The sequence below is a fragment of the Meriones unguiculatus genome, chromosome 17 (genome assembly GCF_030254825.1).
Source record: "Meriones unguiculatus strain TT.TT164.6M chromosome 17, Bangor_MerUng_6.1, whole genome shotgun sequence".
Taxonomy (NCBI): domain Eukaryota; kingdom Metazoa; phylum Chordata; class Mammalia; order Rodentia; family Muridae; genus Meriones; species Meriones unguiculatus.
In genome coordinates this window covers 16,497,118-16,508,057 of record NC_083364.1, presented here as the reverse complement: position 1 = coordinate 16,508,057, position 10,940 = coordinate 16,497,118, and the positions used below count along the sequence as shown (strand labels likewise).

The 10,940-nt window shown below is 58.3% G+C and overlaps 2 protein-coding genes and 1 long non-coding RNA gene across 4 annotated transcripts; 1 reads left to right on the top strand and 2 right to left on the bottom strand.

Annotated features, from left to right (window-relative positions):
• Window positions 1-1,013: 1,013 nt before the first annotated feature.
• Elane (elastase, neutrophil expressed) lies at window positions 1,014-2,842 on the bottom strand. The gene is made up of 5 exons (XM_021641920.2): window positions 2,724-2,842; window positions 2,348-2,504; window positions 2,089-2,230; window positions 1,435-1,668; window positions 1,014-1,315 (listed from the first exon to the last, which is right to left on the bottom strand). Exons 1-5 carry the CDS (start codon window positions 2,785-2,787, stop codon window positions 1,115-1,117), a joined length of 798 nt encoding a protein of 265 aa, XP_021497595.1. The 5' UTR covers window positions 2,788-2,842; the 3' UTR covers window positions 1,014-1,114.
• LOC132648753 (uncharacterized) lies at window positions 1,362-7,577 on the top strand. 2 transcript variants are annotated; one of them, XR_009587152.1, is made up of 5 exons: window positions 1,362-1,497; window positions 1,922-5,144; window positions 5,425-5,626; window positions 6,218-6,834; window positions 7,170-7,577. It is a non-coding gene; the product is annotated as an uncharacterized LOC132648753 (long non-coding RNA). The 2 variants fall into 2 exon arrangements; XR_009587151.1 differs by having other exon boundaries at window positions 6,218-7,577.
• On the bottom strand, window positions 5,399-8,154 carry LOC110551322 (myeloblastin). Its single transcript, XM_021641826.2, has 5 exons — window positions 8,039-8,154; window positions 7,159-7,324; window positions 6,682-6,823; window positions 6,158-6,388; window positions 5,399-5,621 (listed from the first exon to the last, which is right to left on the bottom strand). Exons 1-5 carry the CDS (start codon window positions 8,103-8,105, stop codon window positions 5,463-5,465), a joined length of 765 nt encoding a protein of 254 aa, XP_021497501.1. The 5' UTR covers window positions 8,106-8,154; the 3' UTR covers window positions 5,399-5,462.
• Window positions 8,155-10,940: the final 2,786 nt, after the last annotated feature.

Here is a 10,940-nt window from a genome sequence, read left to right as displayed (position 1 = left end):
GTTCTAGGACAGCCAAGGCTGTTGTCTCAAAACAAATCATAAACAGAGTGAGAAGCCTTTTGGGACAGAACCTAGATTGTGCAAACAGGAACCTAAGAAATTGTAACAGAATCTGGCAACCACCCAAGATCAGGCAGACATAGGACACTTCAGTAAACAACCCCAAACATCCACTGGCTTGGACCCTACCCAGCAGGGGCGGGGTGAGGTAGAGGAGGAAGGAGGAAGGGTGTACAAGGCCATCTGGGGATCTTTGGGACTCCAATCTAATTAGAAAGTGGATAATATCTTTTATCATTGTCATCATTGTTTTAGTTTTTCCGAGACAGGGTTTCTCTGTGTAGCCCTGGCTGTCCTGGAACTCACTCTGTAGACCAGGCTGGCCTCGAACTCAGAGTTCTGCCTGCCTCTGCCTCCCAGAGTACTGGGATTAAAGGCGTGTGCACCACCACCACCACCACCCAGCTATTTTTATTATGTATCTGTATGTCTTATCTATTTCACTTTATTTATGAACTATGTGGGTTGCAGGCAGAGGGCTGGGCTTGCTGGAGTCTGTTTTCCCCTTTGGCTCTGTGGCAGGCGTGTTCAGCGGCTAAGCCACTCCACCTAGCCTATGATTAGGTTATTTCTGTTACTCTCAATTCTGTGTGTGAGGGGTGCGTGCGCATGCCTGGTGCCCACAGAGCCCGGAGCAGGGCGTCCAGTCCCCTGGAGCCGGAGCTGTAGGCAGTTATAAACCACCATGTAAACCAGGCTGTCCTCAAACTCTTGGCAATCCTCCAGCCTCAACCTCCTGAGGGCTGAGACCTAGCTGAATGTGGATTTTAGGGAACAGAAACCAAAAGGGTCATCTGCTGACTGGCATCTTTTTGTACAAAGTGGGAAACAGACCTCCTGCCATGACTGGTCCCAGCTTGCTTGCAGGACCCCCGGGAGGAACCCCTCAAGCAAGGCAGTGGCTGGAGCCCACATTCTGAGGCACCTTCACACACACCAGACCCAGACCCAGCGCACAAAGCAAACGTTGCTTTTATTGTGGAAAACAAAACAAAACAAAAAACAAACAAAACCCCGAGAGGGCTCTCTCCTGCAGAGGGCGGACTGGCAGGTCCTAATCAGACCTGCTCGCGGGGTCTCTGGGGTGAGTATGGGGGTGGCCTTCATGTCTGCGGATGATGGAATTGATCCAGTCTGCAAACTCAGCCACAGGCGCAAAGGCGTCTGGGTAAATTCCAGATCCACAGCCTCCTCGGATGAAGGAGTCAATGCCTTGAACAAGCCCGTTGCAAACCAAGGGTCCGCCAGAGTCGCCCTGTGGAGGTGTCAAAGGTCAGAGGCTGGACCTCTGGGTACCTCCTAGCCACACTCCAGCCCTGGGGAAGTCCTCCCTGGGGTCTGACCACCATCTTCACCGCTGCAAAAGGTACTTACGAAGCAGATGCCTGCTTGCCGGCGCGGCACCAGCGTGCACACGTTCACGCGGCGGCGGCACAGGTTAGTCACCACCGTCACATTGAGCTCTTGGAGCACGCTGGGTGAGGGTCGGTTTGTGCCCAACCTGCCCCAGCCCATGGCCAAGCATGGCGTTCGGTCCTCCACGCCACGGCCCTGGGCGGGCAGCCGGGCCACCTGCACGTTGGCGTTGATGGTAGCAGAGCCATTGAGCTGCAGTGAGGGACAGGGGGTGAGGGAGAGTCACAGGGCGCAGGGACCCTCCCCACCTCCTTAGCATCCCGCCAGCGAGTGTTGAGAAAGGTTGGGGACTGGAGAAGAAATGAGCGTGCGCCCCCCTCCCCCCAGCCGCAGGTCGGCGAAGGCGAATGGAGAAGCACAAACAGGGGTTGTTGGCGAATGGAGAAGCACAAACAGGGGTTGTTGGCTGAACTCTGCTGGAGCTTTCCATACATTATCTCCTCAGGGCCTTCACCATCCAGCCACAGGACGGGCCTTGGCGCTGTGCTGCGCTGGGAACAGGCTCGGAGGGCGCCCACTGCGGGTTCCCCAGGGTGCCGCCGTCCGGCCCCTTCTGCACCCCGGGGCCTCTGCCCCCGCTGCTCGGGCTCCCTCCCGTGCTCTCAGGCCCACCTGGATCACCACGATGTCGTTGAGCAGCCGCCTGGGGTCGAAGCCGTTCTCGAAGATCCGCTGCACGGAGAAGGTCTGCCGAGTGGGCTCCCGGCGCCGCAGGTTGTGGACTCCCAGGACCACCTGCACCAACCGGAAGTTCCTGGGGGCAGTGGAGGTGGGGGAGGAGGGTGCGTGGGAACGGCCACCCGTGCACCCGGTGTGGCCCACGTGGACGCCGAGGGCTGGGAGGGGAAGGAGGGGCGGAGGGGGGACTCACAGGCCGTTCACACAGTGAGCCGCTGACATGACGAAGTTCCTGGCGATGAGCGTGGCGCCGCAGAAGTGACCCCCACGCAGCTGCAGGGACGCCATGAAGGGCCAAGCATGGGGCCGGGCTGGCCGGCCACCCACAATCTCTGAGGCCAGCGTCGGGCCTGGGGACGCACAGGGAGGAAGAGTGAGCCCCAGGCTGCTTGGACCCTCGATGAGGGAAACTGAGGCACAGAGAGGCCCGGGGACCTTGCCCAGGGTACTCCTGGACTTGAGTCCCTGGTGAGTCCCCCAGCCTTAGAACCCCGGTGTCCTGACAGTGTCTTTCTCCGAGGTCCTGAGGGATGTGGAAAGACAATGGATGTGGGTCCGCGCGCACTCACCACCCAGGAGCAAGGCCAGCAGCACGGGAGCCAGGGGCCAGCGGGACGGTGGGCTGAGGGCCATGGCAGGCCGTGCTCTCCTGGCTCCCGCACCCCTACCTAACAGCCGTACTTATAGCTGGAACCACAGGCCGTTGTATTGCCCCATGCTGGCCACAGCCCCACTTCCTCCCTGGCGACAGGGGGTGTGGGGGGGTCCACGGCCCCTCAGGGTTCCCACCTCAACTGCATCCACGCTGCTGATGTCAAGGAAAACTCAGCAAGCTGAGGGTTTCCCTTTCTTTCCTTTTCTTTCTCTCTCTCTTGCTTTCTTTCTTCCTTTCTTTTTCTTTTTTTTCTAAGAGGATGTCAGGGCAGAATGATGGTGGTCGCTCACCCCTTTAATCCCAGTACTTGGGAGGCAGAGGCAGGTGGAGCTTTGTAAGGCCAGACTGGTCTACAGAGTGAGTTCCAGGACAGCCAGGGACACACAGAGAAACCCTGTGTTGAAAAGGCAAGAATTAAATGAAATAAGATCTCAGGTAGCCCAGGCTAGCCTCGAAGTCTTAATCCTACTGCTTTCCCTTCCCCCTTCCGAGTGCTGAGGTGACAGGGGTGCCACCTCCGTGCTATATCCAGCAACTTATATCTGAGGGCCAGGCCCTGTGCCTCAGTTTACCTCAGACATAGCAATAACAGCAACAGGTAAGTGTATTGAGTTGTCACGGGGTGTGGTGCGAGCCTGACTTTTTCCTGGGGTGACAGGGAATGGCTGGATTCCCACTCGAGGCAGAACATATGGGGGATGTGGGGGGGATGTGGGGGCCGTGCCCACCAAGTGGCAGCTTAGTGTGTGTGTGCGAACATGCACGCAAGCATGCGTGTGCATGTGTTCGAATGTGTGTGTGTGTGTGTGTGTGTGCCATGTAGCCCAGGCTGGCCTGGAACCCGCAGGGACCCGCCTGCCTCTGTGTCCTCAGTGCCGGGACTACAGGAGTGCTCCACCACGCTCAGCACGGCAGGGCGTGTGAAGCTGGGTCAGGGTGATACAGCACAGTGCAGCCCCTGAGCCCTGATTTGCTGGTTCTCCCCACGGCAGAACTCAGGCCCACCTGATGGCGTCAGTGCCTGGGCACCCGTGAGAGGGACCTGGCCTCGGCGGGGCCAGAGTGTGGGTTCCCATCTGGACCCACAGAGTCTCCTCCTACAACAGAGACAGGGCCTGACCCGGGACCCAGCCCCCCACTCTGTGGCCAGCTCCCTCCCGTCTCTCCCAGGAGCCCCAGCCAGGGCTGTTGCAAACCAACTGTCTCATCTCCAGGACAGGGCATGGGGTGGGGTGGGATCCAACGGACATGAGCAGGCGGGCAGGATGCCAGCGCCAGCAAACAAAGCTTCAGATGAGGAGGCCAGACTTAACCACAGCTGCACTTACTGAGCACCGCCTGTATACCATGCTGTCCAGTACCATAGTCCAGGTCCTGAACTAACCCTTCTGTTATGTTTTATTATTTTTTAATGTACATTTTGCCTGCATGTATGTCTGTGTGAGGGTGTCGGATCTCCTGGAACAGGAGTTTCAGACAGTTGTAAACTGCCACGTGGGTGCTCGGACTTGAACCTAGGTCCTCAGTGCTCTTAGCGGCTGAGCTATCTCTCCAGCCCGCTCAAGTTCTTTCCTGACCTCCGTTTAGTGCCTCCGGATTCCCAGCATCCCCCCCCACACACAAACGCAGTTCCCACACAGCGGTGAGACACTGGGGACGGCTCAGCGGGCGTTGGGAGGACTGAAAGCAGCCTGGGGCCAGAGTTCAGTGGGCAGCGAGCTCGCCTGGTGTGCACCCAGCCTTGGCATCCAGCCCAGCGCCATGGGACCAGCTGTGATGGTCCACTTGCGTCGTCCCAGCACGCGGGAGGCGGAGGAGCCAGGGTTCTAGGCCAGCTTCGGCTACATAGGGAGTGAGAGGCTAGCCTGGGCTATGTGAGATTGTCTCCCCAAAACCAGAACACGGTTAGAGAAGGAATAAACCTGTAGACTCTGTCTGGCGCCTGCTGGACTAGACACAGCGCCGCCTGGTGGCGGCGTCGAAAGAAGCCAGCCAGCGAGCACCGCGTCTCACTTCGGAAGATCCTGCGGCGAGTCCGCCCCTCCTTCACTTCCTCCCTCCTCCCGGGCTGGCTTTGGACCTCCTTCCCTTCTCGGATGGCTCCAGCTCCTTTCTCTACGGCTGGGGAGAGCGGGGCGCTTCCACGTCCGCCCCTCCCGGGAGCAGAGCTGCTCGCTCTTCTGCCCTCCCCGCAGTCCCGCTGCCGTCCACCCTGCCTGTTGCTTTGGCTGCATCAGGCCCCGAGGCGCCCAGTGCCCGCCCAAGCCGTAGAGAGAGCCCGGTCCTCAGGAAACCTGGAGCTGGGGGACACTTCACCGAACCCCGCCCGCCACAGGTCCTCATCCCTTCTGGGATGTGTCCGGGTTCTAGTTAAGGAAACGGAGGCCAGGAGGTGCAAAGCGACTCAGGGTGGTGCCCGGGGTGGGGGGTGGGGACTGCGCCTAGCCCCCCTTGGTTCCATCGTCTGGGGCTAGGGAGTGAGCCTGGCCTCCCCTCGGCCCCTTTCTTCCCTGCACGGTGGATCCCGGCCTCTGGCGGTTCTGCCCACATCCCAGGTCTACCCGGGGTAAGAAAGACAGGAGACAGCTCTTAAAAACGTCTCGGCTTTTATTCAGGAGAGTTGGGTAGGCCGTCTGGCGCGCAGAAGGGCGGCTCAGGGCCCTGCGCCCCGCAGGACAGAGTGAATCCAGTCCACATACAAGGACACCCGGGCGAAGAAATCCGGGAACTGGAGGGAGGCGCATTCTCGGATCACGAAGGAGTCGACCCCCTGAAGGACGCCATCGCAGATCAAGGGGCCGCCCGAGTCTCCCTGAGGTAGAAGAAGCCAGCAGGGGGATGACCAGGAGGCACTCGTTAGCTTCCTGTTGGGGACAGTCTGAGTGGGTCCAGAAGGGGCAGGAGGGGAGGCGCACAAAGGACCAAAGGGAGCCTGCTCTGTAGCAGGGGCCCAGGGCCGACCCACGCGCGGGCGGCTGGTCCCACCAGCGCTGCTCGTAGAGGGGAAGAGGCCACGGGTCAGAACGGAACAGACAGGCGCCCAACATTCTCCTTCAAACCCACCATCCTCAAAACCCGCCCGGGCAAAACCTTGAGCCCAAGAGCCCTGCTTCCCGCCCTGCCCTCTGGGTTACCCACCCGGGCACACACTAGCCCAGGCATACCCATCTCCCCACCCCAGACACCCAAGTTCCTAGGGACCCGCAGTACCCTGGGATCCACGCCTCCGCTGAGCCGCCGGGCCCCACCGCAGGCCCCGCCCACAAACATCGCTCCGCCCACGGCCCCGCCCTCCCTGGGCACCACCGCACCCAGATCCCGCCTCCCGCGGCCCCGTTGTGCACTCACGTAGCAGATGCCCGCTGCCCGCCGTGGCACCAGCGTGCACACGTTGTGTTCCCTGCACAGGAAGGAGACCACCGTGACGTTCAGTTCCTGCAGCACACGCGGCGTGGGCGCGCTGGTGCCCAGGCGGCCCCAGCCCATGGCCAGGCACTGGGTGCCCTGGGGCAAAGACTGGTTCTGCTGAGGCAGAGAGGCCACGGCCACCTGCTGGCCTAGGAAGGCTGGCCGGTTCAGCTGCAGCAAAAGAGGGGGGAAAAGACGTGAGGACTCGGCCCCCCGGGGACCTGACATCTCCTGAGCTCCCTCCATTGACTCCGCTCCTGACCCCTTGAACTCAAACCCTAACCCTGACTCGGCCGTCCCCGTGGCCTAGCCTGAGCCGTAAGCCTCGGGGCCTATGTCTGACAGGAGCCAGCCTGGTCAGACGCTGACCTACAGGCCGCAGTCCACGCTGTGACAGCTCCGCATTCGCACGGGAGGTGCTCCCCAAGCGTCTCCTGCCCGCGCGGACCCCAGTCCCCACCGACCTGAGCCAGGAGCACGTCGTTGAGGTTCTCCTCGGAGTTGTAGTTGTTCTGGAAGACCTGAGTGATGGTGAACCTCTGCTGCTCGGGCTCGAGCCTCTGCAGGTCGTGGGCACCCAGCACCACCGTCACCAGCTGCCAGGGGCTGCCGTTAAGGTTGTGGGGTGTTGGTTGAGGCAGGGGGAGGGATGGAACCCCGGTCCTCTCACATGCTAGCAAGGGCTCTACCCCTGGGAGGGGCTACCCCGACCACGCCCCTGGCCCTTCCCGAGTTGGATTCTAGGCGCTCAGGGGGTTGGGGGGTGGAGGAAGAGAGAGAGAGAGAGAGAGAGAGAGAGAGAGAGAGAGAGAGAGAGAGAGAGCGCACACTGTGGTGGTGATCTGGAGAAGACTTTGGGAAGAGCTGCTGGCCGGGGAGGAGACTGAGGAGCCTGTGCTGGCGGCTCAGACGCGCCGCCCCTCGCTGTCCCCTGTACTCACATGTCCTCCAGGCAGTGGGCAGCCGTCAGCACGAATCTAGGATGGATCAGCGTGCCACCACAGAAGTGGCTCCCGGGGAGCCTGGTCAGCTGCAGGGAGGCCGCATAAGGCCGAGAATGGGGCTGAGCCTCGCGCCCACCCACGATCTGGGCGGCCTGAACAGCTCCTGGGGGAGACACGCGTCAGGACGGCAGCCTGGCAGCCTGAATACTCCGGCCCTGAGAGCCACAGTGTGTTCTAGCTATGGCTTCAAGGATACCTGTGCCTGGGAGGAGTTAGGAGCTGGCTTGAATCTATGCTTATTATTTTTGTTGTTTTGAGATAGTGTCCAAAGCTGTGGTCCAGGCTGGGCTTGAACACGTGTAGATCTACCTGACTCTGCCTCCCAAGCGCTGGCATTAAAGATGTACACCATTAAACCTGACTTGTAATTCTTGATTCCCTGCAAATCCTTCTAAACAGTGAGGGCCTGTGAGTGGCCCAGTCATAGAGACTTCTCAGAAAAACCCATCAAGGGCTGAGGCTGGGGCTAGGGCTCAGTGGGTAGAGCCCTTGCTTAGCATTCACAAAGCCCTGGATTCCACGTCCAGAGCCATGGAAACCCAGCATGCTGGGGAAGCTTGCCATACTAGTACCAGGGAGATGGGGAATGAGGCTCAGGAGCTCCAGGTCATCATCGGCTGAAAAGTGAGTTTAGGGCCAGCCTGGGCTACAGGAGACCCTGTTGCAAAAGGACTGTAAAACAGAAGGGAAACTGAGTCAAAATGCCACGATTCTCCCTCTTTCTCTATCCTTTCCCTCCCAGGCATTTACCTAGGGGGTGCCTTGATCTCCCAGCTGCTCTTGAAGGGTGCTGGCTGATAAACAGAGCCCAACTCACCACCAAAGACCAGGGCAAGCAGGAGGAAGGGATGGGCCCCATTGGGGCATTGGTGACTTCCAGCCATGGCCAGGCTCCTGGCACTCTGTTTGCTGGGTCCCTCTTATAGCCCAGCTCTGTGGGGAGCCGTTGGACTGTGGCTGAAGGCTGGGCTGGGTGTTCTACTTCCTCCTTCCAGCTTGGGGGCCCAGGAGAGTTTGCAGGGAGGCAGTATGCCTGGTCTCTCTGGAGGCACGGGAAGCCAGCTGCCACCCACTGCACTCTCAGGGTCTCGGGACAAGATGCCTTGAGTGACACCCACCCAGCTCCGACCCACAGAGGCCCGGGACCCCACTGATTACTTTCTGCCTTGGTTTTCTCTTGAGAGTTCATTGTTTCTCCTCCAAGGGGGTAGTGTGTGTGAGAGAGAGAGTGCGTGTGCGTGTGTGTGTGTGAATGCGAGTGTATGTGTGTGAAAGAGAGTGCATGTGGATGAGGGTGTAGTATGTGTGTGTGTGAGTGAGTTCATTTTTAAGCAGGGTCTCTTGTAGCCTAGGTTGGCCTTGTATCAGCAAGGATGACCTTGAACTCCTTCCTGATCCTCCCGCTTCAGCCTCAGGCATGCTGGGATGCACTTCCCCATGGGGATGATTTTCTGTCCTTTTCTCTTTACTTTCCCTTGCGCCGACATGATATCTGCTTGTTACTTCATACATAGATCTTTATTGTTTTGTTTACAATAAAAACAAAACAATTTATTTATTCACAGGCACATGGAGGTGACGCCAAGCGACTCTCACCTTAGAGAGAGAGGCAGGGCTCTGTCTATGGTTCAGCCAGCTCACTCACTAGATTGCTGTCTTTGCCGGGAGCTCCTCTCACACACGCTTGGGATACAAGCAGTCTGCCTCTGCTGCAGAGCTTTGCACCAGGCTTGTACGTGGGTTCTGGGGACCAGAACTGTAGCTCTCTCTTGTGCTACAAGCACTTTCAACACTGACCTATCTCCCAGCCCCCTTATAAAGTCCCAAACTAACCCAGAACTCACATCAATCCTCCTGCCTCCGCTTCCCAAGTACTTGGATCACAGGGCAAATATGAGTCTAAGCTGGGCAGGGTGGCACACACCTGTAACCTCAACATTCAGGGAGGCAGAGGCAGGCAGACCTCCATGAATTCGAGGCCGGCCTGGTCTACAAAGCAGGTCCAGGACAGCTAAGGCTACAAAGAGAGACCCTGTCTTAAAAACAAACAAATAAATGGTCTAAGCTGGTAGAAGAGTGGGCTCTAGCTTAATGGGGAGCACAGGCCCCGGGTGCCATCCCACTACAACAGAAATTCATTCCTTCGTTCCTCTGTGCACTTGTTTGCCTGTGTGTGCGTGTGTGCCCGAGGACGACTGTGAAGGCACAGTTGTCTCCTTCCACTGTGTGAGTGCCTGGCAGAGAACTGAGGTCCTCAGGTTAGGCAGCAAGCACCCTCCCCACTCAGCTGGTTCAGCGGCCAGAAGTGAAGAAGAGAATTCATTAAATTTAAGTTAGAAGAATGAAACCACACAAAGAGAAAGAAACCACAGACCCGGTGGACTGGGGGGAAGAAAAGACAAAGGATAAGGTCTTGTGGTTTCGTTTGGAAACGGAGCCTGGCTGGCAGAGGTCCACCGTGTTCCCGGACTTCTTACACAACCCAACGGCTGGGACGGCTCCAGAGCCAGCGGTGGTCCACAGCAGTGGCACCCGCCGCTGCACTTCCTCCTCCTCCCGCTTGCCACCAGCATCTTCTTCAGACCTCAGTGTCCTCGGGGTGGGTATGGCTCCCAGCCTCTGTGTCCTTCGGGGAGGGTGCGCCCTGACTTCGGACCTGGTTCCAGCCTCAGGAACCAGGTTGTGGGTTATGTCCTGGTGAGGGTAGAGTGGACCTCTGAGACCTGTCTATTTGTTTCTCGGACAATTTTGAGACAAGCTCTCATGTAGCCCAGGTTGGACTCAAAACTCCCCATGTCTGCTGAGGATGACCTTGAACTCTTTAAATTTTTTTTTTGGTTTGTTTGTTTGTTTGTGTTTATTTGAGACAGGGTTTCTCTGTGTGCAGCCCTGGCTGTCCTGGGACTGACTCTTAGACTAGGCTGGCCTGGAACTCACAGACATCCACCTGCCTCTGCCTCCCCAGGGCTGGGATTTGGACTTTGAACTTTGACCCTCGTGTTTCAGCCTCCTGACTGCTGGAATTACAACAGAGAGTGTGATGGCATCAGACTCAGCCTCCTGCCCTGGCTCCGAGCCTACCCACGGCCCGCCAGGATTCCCCAGCTAGGCCCTGCCTTACCCCAACTCCACCTGTAGATCCCACCCTGGAAGGCCCAAGCTGCCCCTCCCCCACCAGTCCCCTGCAGGCCACAGCTTCTTCTCCTTAAGACCACCAGTTAAGGGCCTTCTTTCAACACTAGAATTCCCAGGAGGTCAAGCAAGCTCCTTCCCTACTAACAGGGAAATTGAGGCCTAGGGCTTGTCCAAGTCTCTGCGTCCTCCTTTGGGCTTCTCCACCCTCAGCCCCTGAAGCTGGGGCAGTGTCAGGACTGAGTGGGGATACCAGTGCCCTGCAACCCAGGAACTGTGGCCAAGGGCTACCTGTAGGGAACCGGCCCACCCCTTTCCCTGACTGCTGGCGGATGATGCCCTCCGGCCTGGATGAGCCACTTTTACCTTTTCTTTTTCTTTTTTTAAAGATTTATTCATTTATTATGTATACAACATTATGCCTACGCTTGAATGCCGGACATCAGATTTCGTTATAGATGGTTGTGAGCCACCATGTGGTTGCTGGGAATTGAACTTGTGACCTCTGGAAGAGCAAGCAGTGCTCTTAACCTCTGAGCCATCTCTCCAGCCCCCACTTTTACCTTTTCTGTTATTTGTTTGTTTGT